The sequence below is a fragment of the Nomascus leucogenys genome, chromosome 6 (assembly GCF_006542625.1).
Source record: "Nomascus leucogenys isolate Asia chromosome 6, Asia_NLE_v1, whole genome shotgun sequence".
Classification (NCBI taxonomy): domain Eukaryota; kingdom Metazoa; phylum Chordata; class Mammalia; order Primates; family Hylobatidae; genus Nomascus; species Nomascus leucogenys.
In genome coordinates this window covers 94,891,378-94,911,138 of record NC_044386.1, presented here as the reverse complement: position 1 = coordinate 94,911,138, position 19,761 = coordinate 94,891,378, and the positions used below count along the sequence as shown (strand labels likewise).

At 45.3% G+C, this 19,761-nt stretch overlaps 1 protein-coding gene across 2 annotated transcripts in view; it reads left to right on the top strand.

Annotated features, from left to right (window-relative positions):
• PTPN9 (protein tyrosine phosphatase non-receptor type 9) overlaps positions 1–19,553 on the top strand; it is a 111,031-nt gene extending 91,478 nt beyond the window's left edge. For both annotated transcript variants that reach the window (XM_030814796.1, XM_030814798.1), the window contains exons 9-13: positions 5,596–5,662; positions 12,639–12,717; positions 15,530–15,680; positions 16,364–16,571; positions 17,692–19,553. In XM_030814796.1, the coding sequence (XP_030670656.1) occupies positions 5,596–5,662; positions 12,639–12,717; positions 15,530–15,680; positions 16,364–16,571; positions 17,692–17,906 (720 nt within the window). In that variant the 3' untranslated portion in view covers positions 17,907–19,553. The remainder of the gene's footprint in view (positions 1–5,595; positions 5,663–12,638; positions 12,718–15,529; positions 15,681–16,363; positions 16,572–17,691) is intronic.
• The last annotated feature ends 208 nt before the right edge of the window (positions 19,554–19,761 follow it).

Sequence of the window (19,761 nt, the reverse complement as noted above, 5' to 3'; positions counted from 1 at the left end):
GGATTACAGGCGTGAGCCACTGCACCGGCAACATAAAGTAATTTAAATAGCACCTCTTTAACATGACACACATTATAAGGACTTGTTATATCCCTTCTCTTTCTGGGGAATAATTTTTGGAAAACTTATTGCCTTGTATTTGGGCACATATGATATGTGGGTTGGGACCCCAGGATCATGGTTTCCAACTCTCTTGTCCCTATTGTTTCAAGCACATAAACTGAATTCACTCACAGTCCTATCCAGGACCCTTGGAGAAGATTTTCCTGCAGGAGCATTTGAGCTAAGAGACTGGCTGGCTGGAGGGTAAATTCATCAGTACTGCTGAGATCATCATCGTATATGCCCTGAAGGAGTGGAGTACAGCGGTTGAGTTGGGGCTGTGGAGTCAGAGATATCTGTATTTATCCGTTTTGTTGACTTCCCTGTTTCCAGTACCTAAAACAGTGCCTGCCACATATCAGACACTCAGGGCATATTTGTGAATGAGTGAATCTTAGTGTACCGGGAGACTCTTCTAGTCATCCTGTGGTTAATATGAAGATCACTGTCTGATTTGTAGTCCTTCTCCTTACTGAAACATTAGCGGAGGCTTTATTTTTATAGTAAATGGAGTATTTAGGCTTTTTTTGGTTTTATTTTGATTTTAGTTTTTAGTTTTTTTGACATTACTTACTTTGCGGGCCAAAAGCAAAAAAAAAGTTATTTATTTAGCTTTGGGGACTTAACACTCTCATGGAATTTCCACCTATGGGGCTATTTTTCCATTCTGTTTCCTGACATTTAGTTGTTTTTAAATTTTAATTGATAGAAATTGTATATATTTATGGTACACAATATAATATTTTAAAATATGTATGCATTGCAGAGACACTAAGTCAAGCTAGTTAATATATGCATTACTTCGCCGGGCACGGTGGCTCACACCTGTAATCCCAGCACTTTGGGAGGCCAAGGCGGGCAGATCACGAGGTCAGGAGATCGAGACCATCCTGGCTAACACGGTGAAACCCCGTCTCTACTAAAGAATACAAAAAATTAGCCAGGTGTGGTGGTAGGCGCCTGTAGTCCCAGCTACTTGGGAGGCTGAGGCAGGAGAATGGCATGAACCCAGGAGGCGGAGCTTGCAGTAAGCCGAGATCCCACCAGTGCACTCCAGCCTGGGCGACAGAGCAAAGACTCTGTCTCAAAAAAAAAAAAAAAAAAAAAAACACATATGCATTACTTCACATATTTACCTTGTTTTGTGGTGAAAACACTTAAAATATGCTGTCCACAATTTTCAAGTATACAATACCTTGTTATTTGGAGGATTCAGGTTTTTTAGTGAATTGTTTACTTGATTTGCTTCTGGAATTTTAAAGCTGTTAGTCCCAGTTTCTGTTGAACATGGCTGCCTTAATCTGTTTGGGCTGCTGTAACAAAAATACCACATGCAGGATGGCTTATAAACAACAGAAATTTATTTCTCACTATTGTGGAGTCTGGGAAGTCCAAGATCAACGTGCTGGCAGATTTGGGGTCTGGTGAGGGCCCCTTTCTTGGTTCATAGACCACTGTCTACTCGTTGCATCCTCACATGGCAGAAGGGGAAGGGGTGAGGGAGCACTTCAGAACTCTTCTGTCTTATAAGGGTACTAATCCCATTTGTGAGAGCTCTGTCCTCATGGTCCTAATCACCTAATCACCTGTCTAAAGGCCCCATCTCCTAATACCATTACATTGAGGGTCTGGGGTTGGGATGTACACATTTGAAGTTATGGGGGACACAAATGATCAGTCTATAGCAATGGCTCATAACATAGTGTGCTGGGTTTGTTCTTCCTGCTATTTCAATTTGCCCACAAGTGTATACCTTGTCTCTGGGTCATTATCAGTTTATTTATTTTTTTTTTTGAGATGGAGTCTCGCTTTGTCGCCCAGGCTGGAGTGCAGTGGTGCGATCTCGGCTCACTGCAACCTCTGCTTCCCGGGTTCACGCCATTCTCCTGCCTCAGCCTCCCGAGTAGCTGGAACTACAGGCGCCCGCCACCACACCTGGCTAATTTTTTGTATTTTTAGTAGAGATGGGGTTTCACCATGTTAGCCAGGATGGTCTCGATCTCCTGACCTCGTGATCCACCTGCCTCGGCCTCCCAAAGTGTTGGGATTACAGGCGTGAGCCACTGCGCCTGGCCTTCAGTTTTAATATCCAATGATTCTTCTGAAGTTGCTGAAATTAAAAATTTTAATTCCCTGGGAATTAAAAATCAGCTCAGAGACCAGTGCTAAAGCTGGTAATTCTTAGTTATAAAGAAATAATGTCTTTAAAGAAGTGACAATTCTTTTCAAAGCATGAAGTTAGTTCCTCCTTATGTACTTACTAATGCTGACTGGCATATACCAGGTAAATCTTTTGTACTTTTCCATACCTTCTCCCCTTGGTCCTCGAGCAGGTATACCATTTGTATGTGCCAGGTTGAGTAGAGGATGGGCTTTGGCTGACTGGGTGCACCCTGGATTGAGAAGCCTGTTTGGAAGTGAGTGAGGCTTTTAGCATGCTGGGTCTGCTGCAGGTAGTCTATTAGCTCAGTGTAGTTGTCTGAGTCAGGGTAGGACAGTAATCATACGAGGTCAATACTAGCTGCTATGGGAGGGAAAACTCCGAGTTTATCACTCCACTATTTATTTAGTCAAAGAAACAGTTTCTAAGGAGGAAACTCTTGACTAAATAAGTAGTAGAGTGATAAATTGGTAGACTGACTGGCTAATGAACACAAATCCAAGTAACACGGGTTTGACCATGACGTGGAGATATCTTAGGAGGTTAGCTATGGGATACTGACAGTTCAAACTGCCCTCCCAGTGATAGGACCCACAGGAGAACGAGTGATAGGTTGAGGAAAGAGTCAGTCTGACCTCTCTGTAGTGCAGTGGGTTATGAGTTTTTTTTTTTTTTTTTTTTTTTTTTTTTTGAGGAGTCTTGTCTGTCCCCTGAGTGCAGTGGGGTTCGTATGAGTCCCTCTCAGTTTCTGTCCCTACTTACAGCTTTTTTGTATTTGTAAACTTTCCCTGTTATGTCTCTTCTTGTCCTGTAATCTATTACAGCTTAACCCCTGTTTTTTTTTTTTTTTTTTTTTCCTTCTGTAACCCTTCACACCTTCCCTTATCCATTCCACTGCCTCCATCCATTCAACTCTCAACTAGTTATACTATAACATAAAACTGCAGCTGATTGATGTTTCTCTTTTATCAGCCTGGATCAAAGGATCTTGTGAGTAGGTATTAATAAAAAATGATGTTGAAGTAATTAAGACTGAGGACATTAGGAGGTGGGAGAATACCCTGGAAGAGACGTAGTCAGGAGCTGTTCATTGAGATACCTTTGAATTTGACTGGAAGTTGCTTTGCATTAATTCAGGTAGTAATGGAGTCCAGGTGTTTGGCCTGTCCTGTTGATGGTCCTAAGTATGAGATGTAGCTTTATTTCTTCTCCATTCATATTTTGCCTTTTGTGTGTGGCAGGACGGACCAAATGTTCCTACTTGCTTGCCTTGCCTCTCATTTGGTCCTGTGCTACAGTGTTGCAAGTCCTGATGGACCCTTTTGTTGTAAATAACAGTTTCTATTGAGTTATATAGTTCACTCTGCCAGACTGCCACAATTATTGCTTGAGATGTCACTAGGGCAGTTACTACTGTTACTGCTTGAGACCGTCATTAGGAGACTGAATGAAGGGGGACGAACAGGGGAATGAAGGGGGACGAACAGGGAAATGAAAACTTAAGACAAAAATAACTATTCTAAAGGAAGGGTAACATGGGGAAGAAGAAGAGAACTCCCTGCTTCTAGTGAGCAAAGGCAGCCCTGAGCTTCTACAGCCCTTCGTATTTATTGGGTAGCAAGAGCAGGGAGGAGGAGGTAACAATTGGTCAGCTGCTTAATTGATCACAGGTACACATTATTGCTAACAGGCTTCAGATGTGCCTAACCACAAGAAACACTTGTGCCTGGGGCGTGACTGCCCTCAGCATTCCTTCTGGGCAGCAGACGCAATTTGTCAGTTTGCCAACATCCTGCTTTCATAGAACAGTTTGCTTTTTGCTCATGTAGCCTCCAGTGGTATACTGAGTTGATCATGACCCTCATTCTTTCGGCCTCCAACAGTTCACATACCATACAATTTACCTATTTAAAGTATATAAGTCAATGGCTATTAGTATATTCACAGAGTTATGCAACCATCACCATAATCAACTTTAGAACATTTTTTTCATTTCCCAAAGAAACCTCACACCCTTGGCAGTCACTACCTATTTCCCTCTAACCCACCCTGACTTATTTCCTATCTCCATAGATTTGCCTGTTCTAGGGATCTCATACAAAGAGAATCCTAGACTATGTAGCTTTTTGTGTCTGGCTTCTATCATTTAGCGTAATGTTTTCTAGGTCCATCCATGTCATAGCATGTATCATCACATCACTCCTTTTTACTGCCAAATAATATTCCATTGTATGGATATACCACTTTTATTCATTTATCAGTTGAAGAACATTTGAGTTGTTTCCATTTTTGGCTATTATGAATAATGCTGCTATGGATATTTATGTATAAGTTTTTTGTGTGGACGTATGTTATTTTGCTAAGGAGTGGAATTGCTGGGTCATATGGTAACTGTTTAATCTTTTGAGGAATAACCAGACTGTTTTCTAAAGTAACTACAGCATTTTACATTACCACTAGCAATGTATAAGGAGGGTTTACACATGTATGAGGGTTTCAGTTTTTCCACATCCTTGCCAACAGTATTATCTATCTTTGATATCTGTAGCCATCCTAGTGGGTATAAATTAGTATCTCGTGGTATGGATTTGCATTTCCATGATGGCTAATGATGAATGATTTTTTTTTTTTTTTTTTTTTTTTGAGACAGAGTCTTGCTCTGTCACCCAGGCTGGAGTGCAGTGGCACGATCTCGGCTCACTGCAAGCTCCACCTCCCAGGTTTATGCCATTCTCTTGCCTCAGCCTCCCGTGTAGCTGGGACTACAGGCGCCTACCACCACGCCCAGCTATTTTTTTGTATTTTTAGTAGAGACGGGGTTTCACCGTGTTAGCCAGGATGGTCTCAATCTCCTGACCTCGTGATCCGCCCTCCTCGGCCTCCCAAAGTGCTGGGATTACAGGCCTAAGCCACTGCGCCTGGCATAAGTTTTTGATTTTAATATAGTCCAATTTATCTCTTTTCTTTTGTCACTTACGCCTTTGGTGTCATATCTGTGAAGGCTTTGCCTAACCCAAGGTCACAAAGATTTGCTCTTATATTTTATTCTGAGAGTTTTAATAGTTTTAATCCCTTATATTTGGTCTGTGATCCATTTTGAGTCAGTTTTACGGTGTGAGGAAGGAGTCAGCTTGATTTTTATGCATGTAGATATCTACTTGTCCCAGCACCATTTATTGAAGTGAGGGTTTGAGCTGGCCATTTCACTCCTCATTTTCTGCTCAACAAGAAGAGAATATTCACACCTTGGGTTTTACTTACTGAGTACATAATTTTATGACCCAAATGGTATATTCTGTGTAGCTATAGTGATGTCTCCTTTTTATCATTAGACAGATTACATCAATGCCAGTTTCATGGATGGCTACAAGCAGAAGAATGCTTACATTGGCACACAAGGTAAGCTGGTCCGTCCCTCCCATGTTGATTTTGTGCCATCTACTTATGATTCCTTGTGCCAAATGATAGCATAATTTTTAAACGAATGGTAACTTGAGTGGAGGTTTTGGCCACTAGATCCTGGCCTTTTATAAAGATTGGTGGTGGTTGAGAAAAGCAGATAAGTAGTTTGGGGTTTCTGTATCAGGTGTGCCTGGAAACTCACCACATAGAGATAAACTGGAGATTTGAACACATAACACTACTGCCTGCAAGTTTTGGGGCTATTTCTTCGTATTGGCAAGGGTGTAGGGCATCAAAATTCATTAGCCAGTGAGCTCTTCATGCTCTTCCTGTCTAGTGAGAGGCCAAGAATAGCAGTGGACTTCCCAGAGATTGAGTCCAATCTAGGAATGAGTATTACTGTCCTAATAGGCCTAGGCTGGTTCCTATACCATCACAGAGCACTCCAGCAAATGTTCTGACATAGATAGTATGTGCTAATAAGTCTGACAGTGAAACACTGAGCTCTAGGAGGATTTCTCATTTTTTTTTCTCTTTTGAAATGGAGTCTTGCTGTGTCGCCCAGGCTAGAGTGCAGTGGCATGACCTCAGCTTACTGCAACCTCCACCTCCCAGGTTCAAGTGATTCTCCTGCCTCAGCCTCCCGAGTAGCTGGGACTACAGGTGTGTGCCACCATGCCCTGCTAATTTTTGTATTTTTAGTAGAGACTGGGTTTCACCATGTTGGACAGGCTGGTCTCGAACTCCTGACCTTGTGGTCTGCCCGCCTCGGCCTCCCAAAGTGTTGGGATTACAGGCGTGAGCCACCATGCCCGGCCTCTAGGAGGATTTCAGATGGAGTTTCTATAAATGTTCCTATGATCCTAGTATTCTTCCTGACCTGGCCTCTCCATCTCAAGAATATCGTGTCACTTTCAAAGATGGTAGGAGGAAATCATAACACAGAAAGACAACAGACCATCAAATGGGCGTAAGGCCCTTTGACCACTGCAGAGCAAGATATGGTGGATACCTCCTTACTCAAGTGATCAAACTTAGTCTCACCAGTAAAGGACAAAGGGACATTATGTATACCTCCTGATATGATGCATTGAGAAATGAATATCACCCGCATTGTGTATTGCCAGTTTTAAAATCTGAATCTAGTCATGGAAAACAATCCAGATTGTGGGACATACTATAAGAAAACTGGCTCAGACTCTCCAAAGTTAATGCCATAAAAACCAAAAAGAGAACTGTTCTAGATCAAAGGGAGACTAAAGAGAACCATGGCCGGGCACAGTGGCTCACGCCTGTAACCCCAGTACTTTGGGAGGCTGAGGTGGGAGTATCACTTGAGCCCAGGAAGCAGAGGTTGCTTTGAGCCGAGATCGCGCCACTGCACTCCAGCCTGGCTGACACAGCGAGATCCTGTCTCAAAAATAAATAAATAAACGGGCCGGTCGCAATGGTTCACACCTGTAATCCCAGCACTTTGGGAGGCCAAGGCAGGTGGATCACCTGAGCTCGTAAGTTCGAGACCAGCCTGACCAACATGGAGAAACCATGTTTCTACTAAAAATACAAAATTAGCCGGGCGTGGTGGCACATGCCTATAATCCCAGCTACTCGGGAGGCTGAGGCAGGAGAATCTCTTGAACCCAGGAGGCAGAGGTTGCAGTGAGCCGAGATTGCGCTCAAAAAGAAAAAAAGAAGAGGATTGGCCAGGCGTGGTGGTTCATGCCTGTAATCCCAGCACTTTGGGAGGCCAAGGCAGGCAGATCACAAGGTCAAGAATTCCAAACCAGCTTGGCCAATATGGTGAAACTCCGTTTCTACTAAACAAAAATTAGCTGGGTGTGGCGGTGGGTGCCTGTAGTCCCAGCTACTCAGGAGGATGAGGCAGGAGAATTGCTTGAACCTGGGAGGCAGAGGTTGCAGTGGACTGAGACTGCGCCATTGCACTCCAGCCTGAGCGACACAGCAAGGCTCTGTCTCAAAAAAAAAAAAGAGTATCTGTGATTAGATCCTTAACTGGGAGAAAAAAATCTATTGAAGACAAACTATTGAGACAATTGGAGACGTTTTATTAGCCAACATTGTATCCATGTTTAATATATGCTTAAGTTGATAATGGCATTGTTCTATAGGAGGATGTCCTTGTTTTCCTAATAAGTGCTCAAGTATTTAGGAATAAAATATAATGTCTGCAACTTCTTTATTTTTAATTAATTAATTAATTAACTTTTGAGATGGAGTTTCGCTCTGTCGCCCAGGCTGGAGTGCAGTGACATGATCTTGGCTCACTGCACCTTCCACTTCCAGGGCTCAACCGATTCTCCTGCCTCAGCCTCCCAAGTAGCTGGGATTACAGGCACCTGCCACTGTGCCTGGCTAATTTTTGTATTTTTGGTAGAGACAGGGTTTCGCCATGTTGCCCAGGCTGGTCTCGAACTCCCGGCCTGAAGCAATCTGCCTACCTCAGCCTCCCAAAGTGCTGGGATTACAAGCATCAGCCACTGCACCTGGCCTATATTTCTATTAATGATGTCATCTATTGAGAAGACCTATTATATATCAGATGCATAAATGCTATCTAATTATTATAGAGACTCTGCAAGGGAGGTTTATTAATTTATAGATGAGCAAACTGAAACCCAAAAGTTTACGTGACTTTGGACCATGCAGCTAGTAAGTGGCAGAAACAGGGTTTGAACCCATGTTTGTTTGGTTCAGAAGTTTTTAAGCCAAGTCAGTGGATTGTTTCACCTATGTCAGTATAAACTACTGACTTTCTTCCTTTTTTCTTTTTTTTTTTTTTTGAGGCGGAGTCTCACCGTGTCGCCCAGGCTGGAGTGCAGTGGCGCAATCTCAGCTCACTGCAAGCTCCGCCTCCCAGGTTCACGCCATTCTCCTGCCTCAGCCTCCTGAGTAGCTGGGGCTACAGGCACCCTCCACAATGCCCAACTAATTTTTTGTATTTTTAATAGACACGGGATTTCACTGCCTTAGCCAGGATGGTCTCAATCTCCTGACCTCGTGATCCGCCCGCCTCGGCCTCCCAAAGTGCTGGGATTACAGGCGTGAGCCACCGTGCCCAGCTGCTGACTTTATTTCTTGAGAGAAGTCTACTGTTAAAGGGTCTAAGCTGGGAAGTACAACTTTCCCTTCTTAGTATCTCTCTTGAGTCTGTGAGAAGTTTGCCCAGCCCAAGTCTGGTAACTGAGTTACCATGTGCTCTGACTGCTCAGTACTCCAATTCTGCCAGTGGTCTAAATGTGGAAAATGAAGTATATGAGAGTTGCTGTGGTGCAGGAGAGTAGGATGTGGATGAGGCTGAGGGTCAGAGATGTGGAAAAGGTGTCCTTACTGTCTTTTTGATGTATATACTAGGGTAATGCATGTCCATTGTAGAACATTTAGAAAACAAAAATAATCCCTCATAACCCTAGGACCGAGAGATAATGTTAACATTTTACAGCATCTCCTCCTAGACCTTTATCTATGCAGACATGCAGATATAGGCATACAAAATATTTAACCAGGCCGGGCGCGGTGGCTCAAGCCTGGAATCCCAGCACTTTGGGAGGCCAAGGCGGGCAGATCACTTGAGGTCACGTATTTGAAACCAGCCTGGCCAACATGGTGAAACCCCCTCTCTACTAAAACTACAAAAAGTAGCCGAGCATAGTGATGCACACCTGTAATCCCAGCTACTCAGGAGACTGTGGTAGGAGAATCGCTTGAACCCGGGAAGCAGAGGTTTCAGTGAGCTGAGATCACGCCACTGCACTCCAGCCTAGGCGAGAGTGATACTCGGTCTCAAAAAAAACAAAACTAAACTTTTAATTTAACCAAATGTGCTCTTTCTATTCATATCTCTTGTTTCATTTAATGGTATCTGTGAATACCTTTCCATAGCAAAAAATACAGCTCTTACATACAACACCAGCTTTATAGACTGTATAAATTATGGTATGCTATTATTTATTTATTTATTTTTGAGACAGGGTCTCACTCTCACCTAGGCTGGATGACAGAGTGCTATGATCATGGTTCACGATCATGGCTCAATGCGGCCTTGGCCTTTCCAAGCACACACAGGTGATCCTCTCACCTCAGTCTCCTGAGTAGCTGGGACTACAGGCATATGCTATTACATCTGGCTAGTTTTTGTATTTTTTGTAGGGACAGGGTTTTGCAATGTTGCCCAGGTTGGTCTCAAACTCCTGGGCTCAAGTGATCTGCCTACCTCATCCTCCCAAAGTGCTGGGATTACAGGCGTGTGCCACTGCACCCCACCTGATATGTCATAATTTAATTAATCCTCTCTTAGTGGATATTTAGTGTATTTCTAAGATCTCACATGCTTTTGACATCATCCACTTCTGCAGAGAGGATATTCCAGTATCATGTTAGTGCTTGCTAAAAGACTTAGCAATAATGGTAGTAGAACCGGCAAACTTCTAGACCAAAATTAACCATTAGTACTGCCCTGCTTTCCTGAAAGCAGAGAGGAAAGAAACACCCAGAAAGTATACGGAATTATCTTGAGTTGTTACTTTTTTTTTTTTTTTCTTGAGATGGAGTCTTGCTGTCACCCAGGCCGGAGTTCAGTGGTGCGATCTCGGCTCAATGCAACCTCTGCCTCCCGGGTTCAAACAATTCTCCTAACTCAGGCTCCCGCGTAGCTGGAATTACAGGAACCCGCCATCATGCCCAGCTAATTTTCGTATTTTTAGTAGAGACGGGGTTTTACCATGTTGGCCAGGCTGGTCTCAGACTCCTGACCTCCGCCTGCCTCGGCCTCCCAAAGTGTTGGGATTACAGGTGTGAGCCCTGCACCCAGCCGGTTACTGTCTTGATCAAAGTGGAGTTGGTAGCCCACAAGTATCATCAAAGTTATTGCTGAGCGCTCAGCCCTGTGCAGGTTCTAACTATAAAAGGAGAATTTGGCCAGGCACAGTGGCTCACACCTGTAATCCTTTGTCCTTAGGACCATGTTTAGTGAGAGATCATTAATTCCCACAAAGTAAAATAATGGATGGAAGAGTATATAAATTAAATGATCAACCTGTATAGATCCAGCTGTGCCATCAAAAGCAAAAGAGAAGAAGCTTCACAAGGAATGAGGTGGTCACAGAAAGCTTCAAGGAAGAGGCGGCACTTGAAAACGGGTAGAAAATGAATAGCATTGGAGGTGACAGAGACAGCTTGAACGAAAGAATAGAGGCCAAAGTGAGCATGGTGTGTCTATGTTCTGATGAAGTAATTTTTAAGAAAGATTAAACTGGTGGGGCTTCCCAGAGTAGACTGGAAGGGAAAAAGGCCTATTCAGAAAAGTAGACTAAGAGGGTGTTACAGTAACTTAGATAGAAGATGACGTGGTCTTTGTGTCAGTGAAATCCAGCAGGAAGAACAGGATGGGGAGAAGATGAGGGCAAAAGAATAAAAACCAAAAACATTTCAAAGGTAAAAAATCTCTAGGATTTGGTGACTGACTGCTTCTGGGAGATGAAGGAAATGGGTAAGTCAGTGTTGACTTCAACTTTTTAAGACTGAATGATTTAAGAATGCTAGTATTGTTTTTTTTTTTTTGAGACGGAGTCTCGCTCTGTCGCCCAGGCTGGAGTGCAGTGGCGCGCTCTCAGCTCACTGCAAGCTCCGCCTCCCGGGTTCACGCCATTCTCCTGCCTCAGCCTCCCAAGTAGCTGGGACTACAGGCGCCCGCCAACACGCCCGGCTAATTTTTTGTATTTTTAGTAGAGACGGGGTTTCACCGTGTTAGCCAAGATGGTCTCGATCTCCTGACCTCGTGATCCGCCCGCCGCGGCCTCCCAAAGTGCTGGGATTACAGGCTTGAGCCACCGCGCCCAGCCTAGTATTGTTAACAGAGATAAGAAAGTTGCAAGATAAAGCTAATTTTTTTTGAGACAAGAGTCTCGTTCTGTTGCCCAGGCTGGAGTGCAGTGGTGCGATCTTTTTTTTTTTTTTTGAGACGGAGTCTTGCCTTGTCGCCCAGGCTGGAGTGCAGTGGCACCATCTCGGCTCACTGCAAGCTCCGCCTCCCGGGTTCACACCATTCTCCTGCCTCAGGCTCCCGAGTAGCTCGGACTACAGGCACCCGCCACCACGCCCAGCTAATTTTTTTGTATTTTTAGTAGAGACAGGGTTTCACTGTGTTAGCCAAGATGATCTCGATCTCTTGACCTCATGATCCACCCCCCTCGGCCTCCCAAAGTGCTGGAATTACAGGCGTGAGCCACCGCGCCCAGCCACAATGATGTGATCTTGGCTCACTGCAACCTCCACCTCCCGGGATCAAGCGATTCTTGTGACTCAGCCTCCCAAGTACCTGGGACTACAGGCATGTGTTACCACACCCGGCTAATTTTTGTATTTTTCATAGAGATGGGGTTTTACCATATTGCCAGGCTGATCTCAAACTCCTGAGCTCAGGCAACCTGCCTGCCATGGCCTCCCAAAGTGCTGGGATTATAGGCATGAGCCACTGTACCTGGCCAAGATAAAGCTAATTTTGAAGGAGGAGACTTAGTTGCAGACATAATGGATCTGAGATTATGGGAAACAGAAGGTTACTGGTTTAATAAGCAATCTGTGATTATAAAACTGAAGCTTAGGTGAGATGAAAACAGCTAGAGATTTGTACACAGTTGACACTGTCAGCCTGGATGTGATGGCTGAATTTCTGATGATTAAGGCTCTGAGAGGGTATGTAGCAGTGCTTCCCAAACCTACCTACGACTCATCTGGGGATCTTGCTGACATGCAGATTCATGTTTCTTACACTCTCCCATACGATGCTGGTGTGATTGGTCCACGGACCATACTGAATAGCAGGGATGTGGAAAGATGAGCAGGGAGCTAACCATCTATGGTTTGGAGTTACCATTGGGGAGTAAAACAGAAGAGCCTACAAAAGAAAAAAAGCATTTCCCAGAGTCATGTTTCTTGTCTTCTCCTTTTATTCCAGGTCCTTTGGAGAATACCTATCGTGATTTCTGGCTCATGGTATGGGAGCAAAAAGTCTTGGTGATTGTCATGACCACCCGGTGAGTTAATCCCTTTTTTCCAAAGGTCTCCACCTCCACTCTGTCCCTAAGCATGGGTGATTGAAGAGGGAAGTTTAGCTTTTAGAAATAATGAGGGTCAGCCTGGCGCGGTGGCTCATGCCTGTAATCCCAGCACTTAGGGAGGCCGAGGCGGGCGGATCACAAGGTCAGGAGTTCCAGACCAGCCTAGCCAGCCTGGTGAAACCCTGTCTCTATTAAAAATACAAAAAATTAGCCAGGCATGGTGCCTTCTCTATTAAAAATACAAAAAATTAGCCGGGCATGCTGCTGCGTGCCTGTAATCCCAGCTACTCGGGAGGCTGAGGCAGGAGAATCACTTGAACCCAGGAGGCAGAGGTTGCAGTGAGCTGGGATCATGCCATTGCACTCCAGCCTGGGTTACAGAGCGAGACTCTGTCTCAATTAAAATAAAAAAAAAATTGAGGATTAGGAAAGCCAAGGCAAAGATTTTGAGATATCTCCTTGCTAATCCACAACCCGGGTATGGTGGAGATGAATAGATCTAACTTGTTAAAGCTTTAATCCCTGGCTCTGGCAGCCCTGTGCCAGTTATACCCTATTTTGAGGTCCTGGCCTTATCCACTAAAGGAAGTTCTGGGAAACATGGGACAATTCTTGTTTAATCTGTTTCCTATTTCCAGAGGGGTGCTGCCTTCCCGACTCCTGAATTACCAGATTCCCTTTGCTCTCCATTTGTTGCTACTTTTTTTTTTCCTTTTGAGATGGAGTCTCACTCTGCCGCCAGGCTGGAGTGCAGTGGCGTGATCTTGGCTCACTGTAACTTCCGTCTCCCAGGTTCAAGCAATTCTCCTGCCTCAGCCTCCCAAGTAGCTAGGATTACAGGCATGTGCCACCATGCCCGGCTAATTTTTTTTTTTTTTTTTTTTTTTTGAGACAGTGTCTTGTTCTGTCACCCAGGTGGGAGTACAATGGCTCGATCTCAGTTCACCGCAACCCTTGCCTCCCGGGTTCAAGTGATTCTCCTGAGTAGCTGAGATTACAGGAACCTGCCACCACGCCCAGCTAATTTTTGTATTTTTAGTAGAGATGGGGTTTTACCATGTTGGTCAGGCTGGTCTTGAGCTCCTGACCTCGTGATCCGTCGCCTCGGCCTCCCAAAGTGCTGGGATTACAAGCGTGAGCCACTGCGCCTGGCCAGGAAGATTTTAACAAAAGGAATATTTTTGAAATTTTGGTCGCTGGGCGTGGTGGCTCAAGCCTGTAATCCCAGCACTTTGGGAGGCCGAGGCAGGCGGATCACGAGGTCAGGAGATCGAGACAATCCTGGCTAACACGGTGAAACCCCGTCTCTACTAAAAATACAAAAAATTAGCCGGGCGTGTTGGCGGGCGCCTGTAGTCCCAGCTACTCGGGAGGCTGAGGCAGGAGAATGGCGTGAACCCAGGAGGCGGAGCTTGCAGTGAGCTGAGATCGCGCCACTGCACTCCAGCCTGGGGGACAGAGCAAGACTCCGTCTCAAAAAAAAAAAAAAAAATTTTGGTCTACAAATCTGGCAAGTTTAAGGAATAACCTATTTCAGATGAGGAAGGAAAAAAACGAATGTGAATGTTAAATTCCCTTCCTTAGCACTGTTATAACCACCACTTATTTGGAGAGGAAGTAGTGGGAGAAGTTCTACCTTGGAATACTTTGGGGCCACTGAAGGGTGGCGAGGTAGATTTAGGCTTTTTTTTTTTGAGACAGTCTCACTCTGTTGCGCAGGCTGGAGTTCAGTGGTGCGATCTCAGCTCACTGCAACCTCTGCCTCCCAGGTTGAAGCTATTCTTCTGCCTCAGCCTACCTAGTAGCTGGGATTACAGGTGCCCACCACCATGCCTGGCTAATTTTTGTATTTTTAGTAGAGATGGGGTTTCACCATGTTGGCCAGGCTAGTCTCGAACTCCTCACCTCAGGTGATCCGCCACCTTGGCCTCCTAAAGTGCTGGGATTACAGGCATGAGTCACTGCACCTGGCCTAGGCCTTTTTTTTTTTTTTTTTTTTTTTTTTTTTGCGACAGAGTCTCACTTTGTCATCCAGGCTGGAGTGCAGTGGCGCCATCTCAGCTCACTGCAGTCTCAACCACCTGGATTCAAGCAATCCTCCTGCCTCAGCCTCCTAAGTAGCTGGAACTACAGGTACCCACCACCATGCCTGACTAATTTTTGTATTTTTAGTAGAGACAGAGTTTCCATGTTGCCTGGGCTGGGACTTTAGGCCTTTACACAAACCTCTTGCTCACATACCAGGAGATGTGTGTTTATCAGTTTATCAGAGAGTTCTCTCTGACCTATCATATTTTCATATTTTCTCTACTCTTTTTTTTTTCTTTTTCTTTTTTTATTTTTATTTTTTGAGATGGAGTCTCACGACGTTACCCAGGCTGGTCTCAAACTCCTGGTCTTAGGTGATTCTCCTGCCTAAGCCTCCCAAGTAGCTGGGATTACAGGCATGCACCACTATACCCAGCTACTATACTGTTTTTTTCTCTGTTCACCCAGTATTTATCCCACATATGTGAGAAGTACTGTTGCGTATTAGGAAAAAGACCAAATGCTGTATAAGTGCTCAGTAACTGTCTGCTATATGAGTACATGCAGAAACTTTAGCTGTGAGTACATTTGTTTAGAATGAAGAGGTTTCCTTTCCTTTCTGCTGAGAATCAATGGTATAAGTTAGAAGCAATGCAAGAGATGATATTGCTGCCTGGGGGTATATCAGGTCTTTGGGGAAGCCAGGTTACTGCTGTGGAGAGGAAGAATGGAAGGCTTACCTTGCTCTGTGTGTCTTCAGCTTTGAGGAAGGTGGCAGGAGAAAGTGTGGCCAATACTGGCCTTTAGAAAAAGACTCTCGGATCCGATTTGGCTTCCTCACAGTGACCAATCTAGGCGTGGAGAACATGAATCATTATAAGAAAACAACGCTAGAAATTCACAACACAGAGGTAAATCCAAGTTTCTTTTTTCTCACCTTGTTGAAACGGGGAGAATAATTACTGTAATGGAAATCTCCAGAGGGAATACGTAGGATACCAGGGAGGTTATGAGTTGCTTCTGTTTTTCTAGGGACAGGATGAGGATATTTAACTCACAGTCAATATAGCCATATTACTGCAGCACGATAGGAACATTAAATAGGAGTAAAGCTTATAATTTTAGAAATCTGGAACTGGGTGCAATGGCTTATGCCTATAATCCCAGCACTCTGGGAGGCGGAGGTGGAAGGATCACTTGAGCCCAGTAGTTCAAGACAATCTAGGCAACACAGTGAGATCCTGTCTCTACAAAACGTAGAACAAATTAGCTGGGCATGGTGGCACACGCCTGTGAGGTCAAGGCAGCAGTAAGTTTGATCGTGCCACTGCACTCCAACCTGGGCAACAGAGTGAGATCCTGTCTCAAAAAAAAATTCTGGATCTTACAGTATAGGAATTCTGCCTTTTCCAAACAATTAGCCAACCCTTCCTTTGGGTTTGTAGTAAAGAAGCAATTATGGGAAAAGTTGACAGTGGTGGATAGGAGCCTTGGTGGTAGGGATAACCAGGGTGTTGAGAATCTGGAAAAGCCAGAGGTAGCTAGGGGCAGGCAGAAATAACCTCATTAACGTTTACTTCTTTTCTCATCTAAGGAACGGCAGAAACGCCAGGTGACCCACTTCCAGTTCTTGAGCTGGCCAGACTATGGTGTCCCTTCCTCAGCAGCTTCCCTCATTGACTTCTTGAGAGTGGTCAGAAACCAGCAGAGTCTGGCTGTGAGCAACATGGGAGCACGCTCCAAAGGGCAGTGCCCTGAGCCACCCATTGTGGTCCATTGCAGTGCAGGCATTGGCAGGACAGGTAATGCACCTAATGCAGCTCTTGGTGTCTGCAGGGGCAGTAGGGGTGGACGAGGAAAAACAAAGCTCTTAGCCCACATCTGTGATTGGAGAAGGAACTCACTTGCTCCCTTGGTGGTGAATTGCTGTGAAAAATCCCTCTTCTTTTTTTTTTTTTTTTTTTTTTTTTGAGACAGAGTCTCGCTCTGTCGCCCAGGCTGGAGTGCAGTGGCGCAATCTCGGCTCACTGCAAGCTCCGCCTCCCGGGTTCACGCCATTCTCCTGCCTGAGCCTTTCCGAGTAGCTGGGACTACAGGCGCCCCCCATCACGCCCGGCTAATTTTTTTTTTGTATTTTTAGTACAGACGGGGTTTCACCGTGGTCTTGATCTCCTGACCTCGTGATCCACCCCCCTTGGCCTCCCAAAGTGCTGGGATTACAAGCGTGAGCCACCGCGCCCGGCGAAAAATCCCTTTTCTATTGTCCTTTTGGTGGACCAAGTGATGGCCAGAATATATATTTCACAAGCCAAGTCCTCTAGGGGTTGATGTTTTATACACCCCATCATAACGCTGACTCTGTCACCTGTTAGCACTGTCACTGCAGGTATCCCAGAGAGCTCAGCTGGGCTGCTACTTCCTTCCCATCCAGCCCTCCCTGGAGGGACTACCCACCCTGTGCTGTGTTCTCCATTCTGGAGCCAGTTAGCAGCTGTTGTCTTAAGGGCATGTACATGGTAGGAAATGTTGGCCTTTCTAGTTCAAAGGTCCCTTTGGGAGAAAGTTGGGAATAGGTTTTTGTTAGGCCTCTGAAAAACTGGTGGACTCTGGAAATTAGGTGTGGGAGTGCTGTCAGTCTGTCTGTCTGGGATTGAAGCAGGAAGTTCCCCTGTGTCACCTTCCCATTTCCACTTCCTGTTACCCCAGTGTATGTCCTGAGAGATAAGAGGCCTTCTCATTTCTCTGGCCTCCAACACTCCCTGTGACCTCCTCCTTGAGTCCTTTCAGGCCTAAGGCCACCTGGCCTTCTGCCATGGGGCACTTTGCCTTTGAATTCATTCATTCAGTTCTGCCTGGGTTATTTGGTAGAGGGAGGAAGAGAGGAGAGGTAAACCAGATGTGATCACTTCCTTCCTTCTTCAGGTACCTTCTGCTCACTGGACATCTGCCTGGCACAGCTGGAGGAGCTTGGCACCCTTAATGTGTTCCAGACGGTGTCACGCATGAGGACCCAGAGGGCCTTCAGCATCCAGACCCCTGAGCAGTACTATTTTTGCTACAAGGCCATCCTGGAGTTCGCAGAGAAGGAGGGCATGGTATCCTCTGGCCAAAACCTGCTGGCCGTGGAGAGTCAGTAACTCTCCTACGAACCTCCTACCTGCTGGCCAGCCTTCCTTAAACTACCCTGGACACCGCTGAGCCTATAGGTTGCCATCAGTTACGCTGAAGCCATGGATCGACTTCTTTCTCGTGTCTCCCGGCACACGTGTGCACGCAAGGCAGCCTTTCCCTTTGGCTAGATAAATGTGGTGAAATTGCCACTAGAAAGGGCCAGCAGCAATGTGTTCTTAATTCCTAGCATCTGCTATCAAACTGTGCCTTATTAAAACCAAATTGTGGCTATTGATTTTTGCTAGGGTCCCCGAGGTAAGTGGGAAAGGAACCTCCCTCCTCCTTTCTCTGCCATTCTCTTTCTAGAGGTCTCCTGTCTCCCACTCCTTCCCTTTGCTAGGATTTTATGGGGAGGTTTGATGAGCATTTGCCTTTCTCCCCAGAGAGCTTGACCAAGTTACATATTCTAGAAATCATCCTGAGTGCCAAGCACGTTTATAAGTAGGGCGTGTATTCCAGTCCTTTCTGTCATTCTGTGTGTGTGCGTGTGTGTATGTGCACTTATGTGTATGGGTCCATATGTACGTGTGTATATAATATATATTGTATGTGATAATATGATCGTATTCTATAAACACATATACACACAGATACTCCTTTGTAGAAGTTCCTGGGGCTCCGTGTTGCAGTTCAGGACTCCTTGCTTCTTGGACCCTACTATTTATCCTGGACTAGCTTGGGTTGGTGATCATGTCTCCTGTTGTCAGGCTACAGAGTGGTGGAAGAAGACACACACACATCTCCATGTTCCTGCCACAGGGCCCCTTCCTTAAGTAATGACTTATCTCCTTCCAGTTGCCACCTGTTGGAGCCAAAAATGTATTAGTTTGTGGTGACACTGGGTTAGCTCAGCATGGATTTCCCTTATCCAGTGATTTTTCTGCATTTACTTGGCCAATTTGGGGAACAGACCTCCACTGTGATTCCATACTCTCTCTTTGCTTTCACTATCCCAGGGATGGGAGGCAGAGGGTAGAGATGAACTCACTGAGCAGCCAGAGCCAAATGCAATCGGTACGAAGTCTTAGAAGGAAGGAGGGGGAGCCCAGGTATGAGAAAGAAAAAACTACTAAGAAAATACCTCCCTGGGAGGATGAGCTGGGGCCCTTTTTCTTTTGCTGGATGGTTCTCTTATGCAGCTTGGCCCTGTCTAGTGAGATGCCCATCTCTTCCTGCCTGCTAGCCTGCTAGACCCTCAAACTGGGTGGGTTCTGTGTCAATAAAAAGCTTTACCCCCTGGCTGAGTGAGGTGGTCCCCTGCAATCACCGTTTGTCCCCTACCCACCCAACCTGTCCCTGCCTGCTCCCAGCCCACTCATCCTTATGTGCTAGGGATAAATCAAAAGTCCTCAGCACTCTACATTCCCAAAAAATCCCAGGAACTCCTAAACCCTCCCCTGTCACAGAAGATGAGGTTGGCAGCTGATCAGACCTCAATAATTTTATATTGTAATAAGCTCTTTGAATGTGTATATTATTATTTTTTACAATCATTTCATTTTGTATTTAATATCAATGGACTGAGTCAGATTTAGAAAATAATTGTAATGTTCATATTCAATATCTTACAGTGATACAGTTTTGTATTTACATATAAATATACCGACATGATCGAAACCCTTTTAGCTTCATCAATTTAGCAGCCTGGGACATGAGGGAGGGGGTCCAGGAGCTGGTCTGGGAGGGATGAGGGAGGCAGGGAGGGACCCAAGGCTTCAGTATCTGAGACTTTGAGTTCTGACACTATGAGTTCACCTTGTCTGTAGGCCATGGCCCTATCTCTGGACAGAGGGACCAGCACCAGTTCAGTGCTTGAGATGT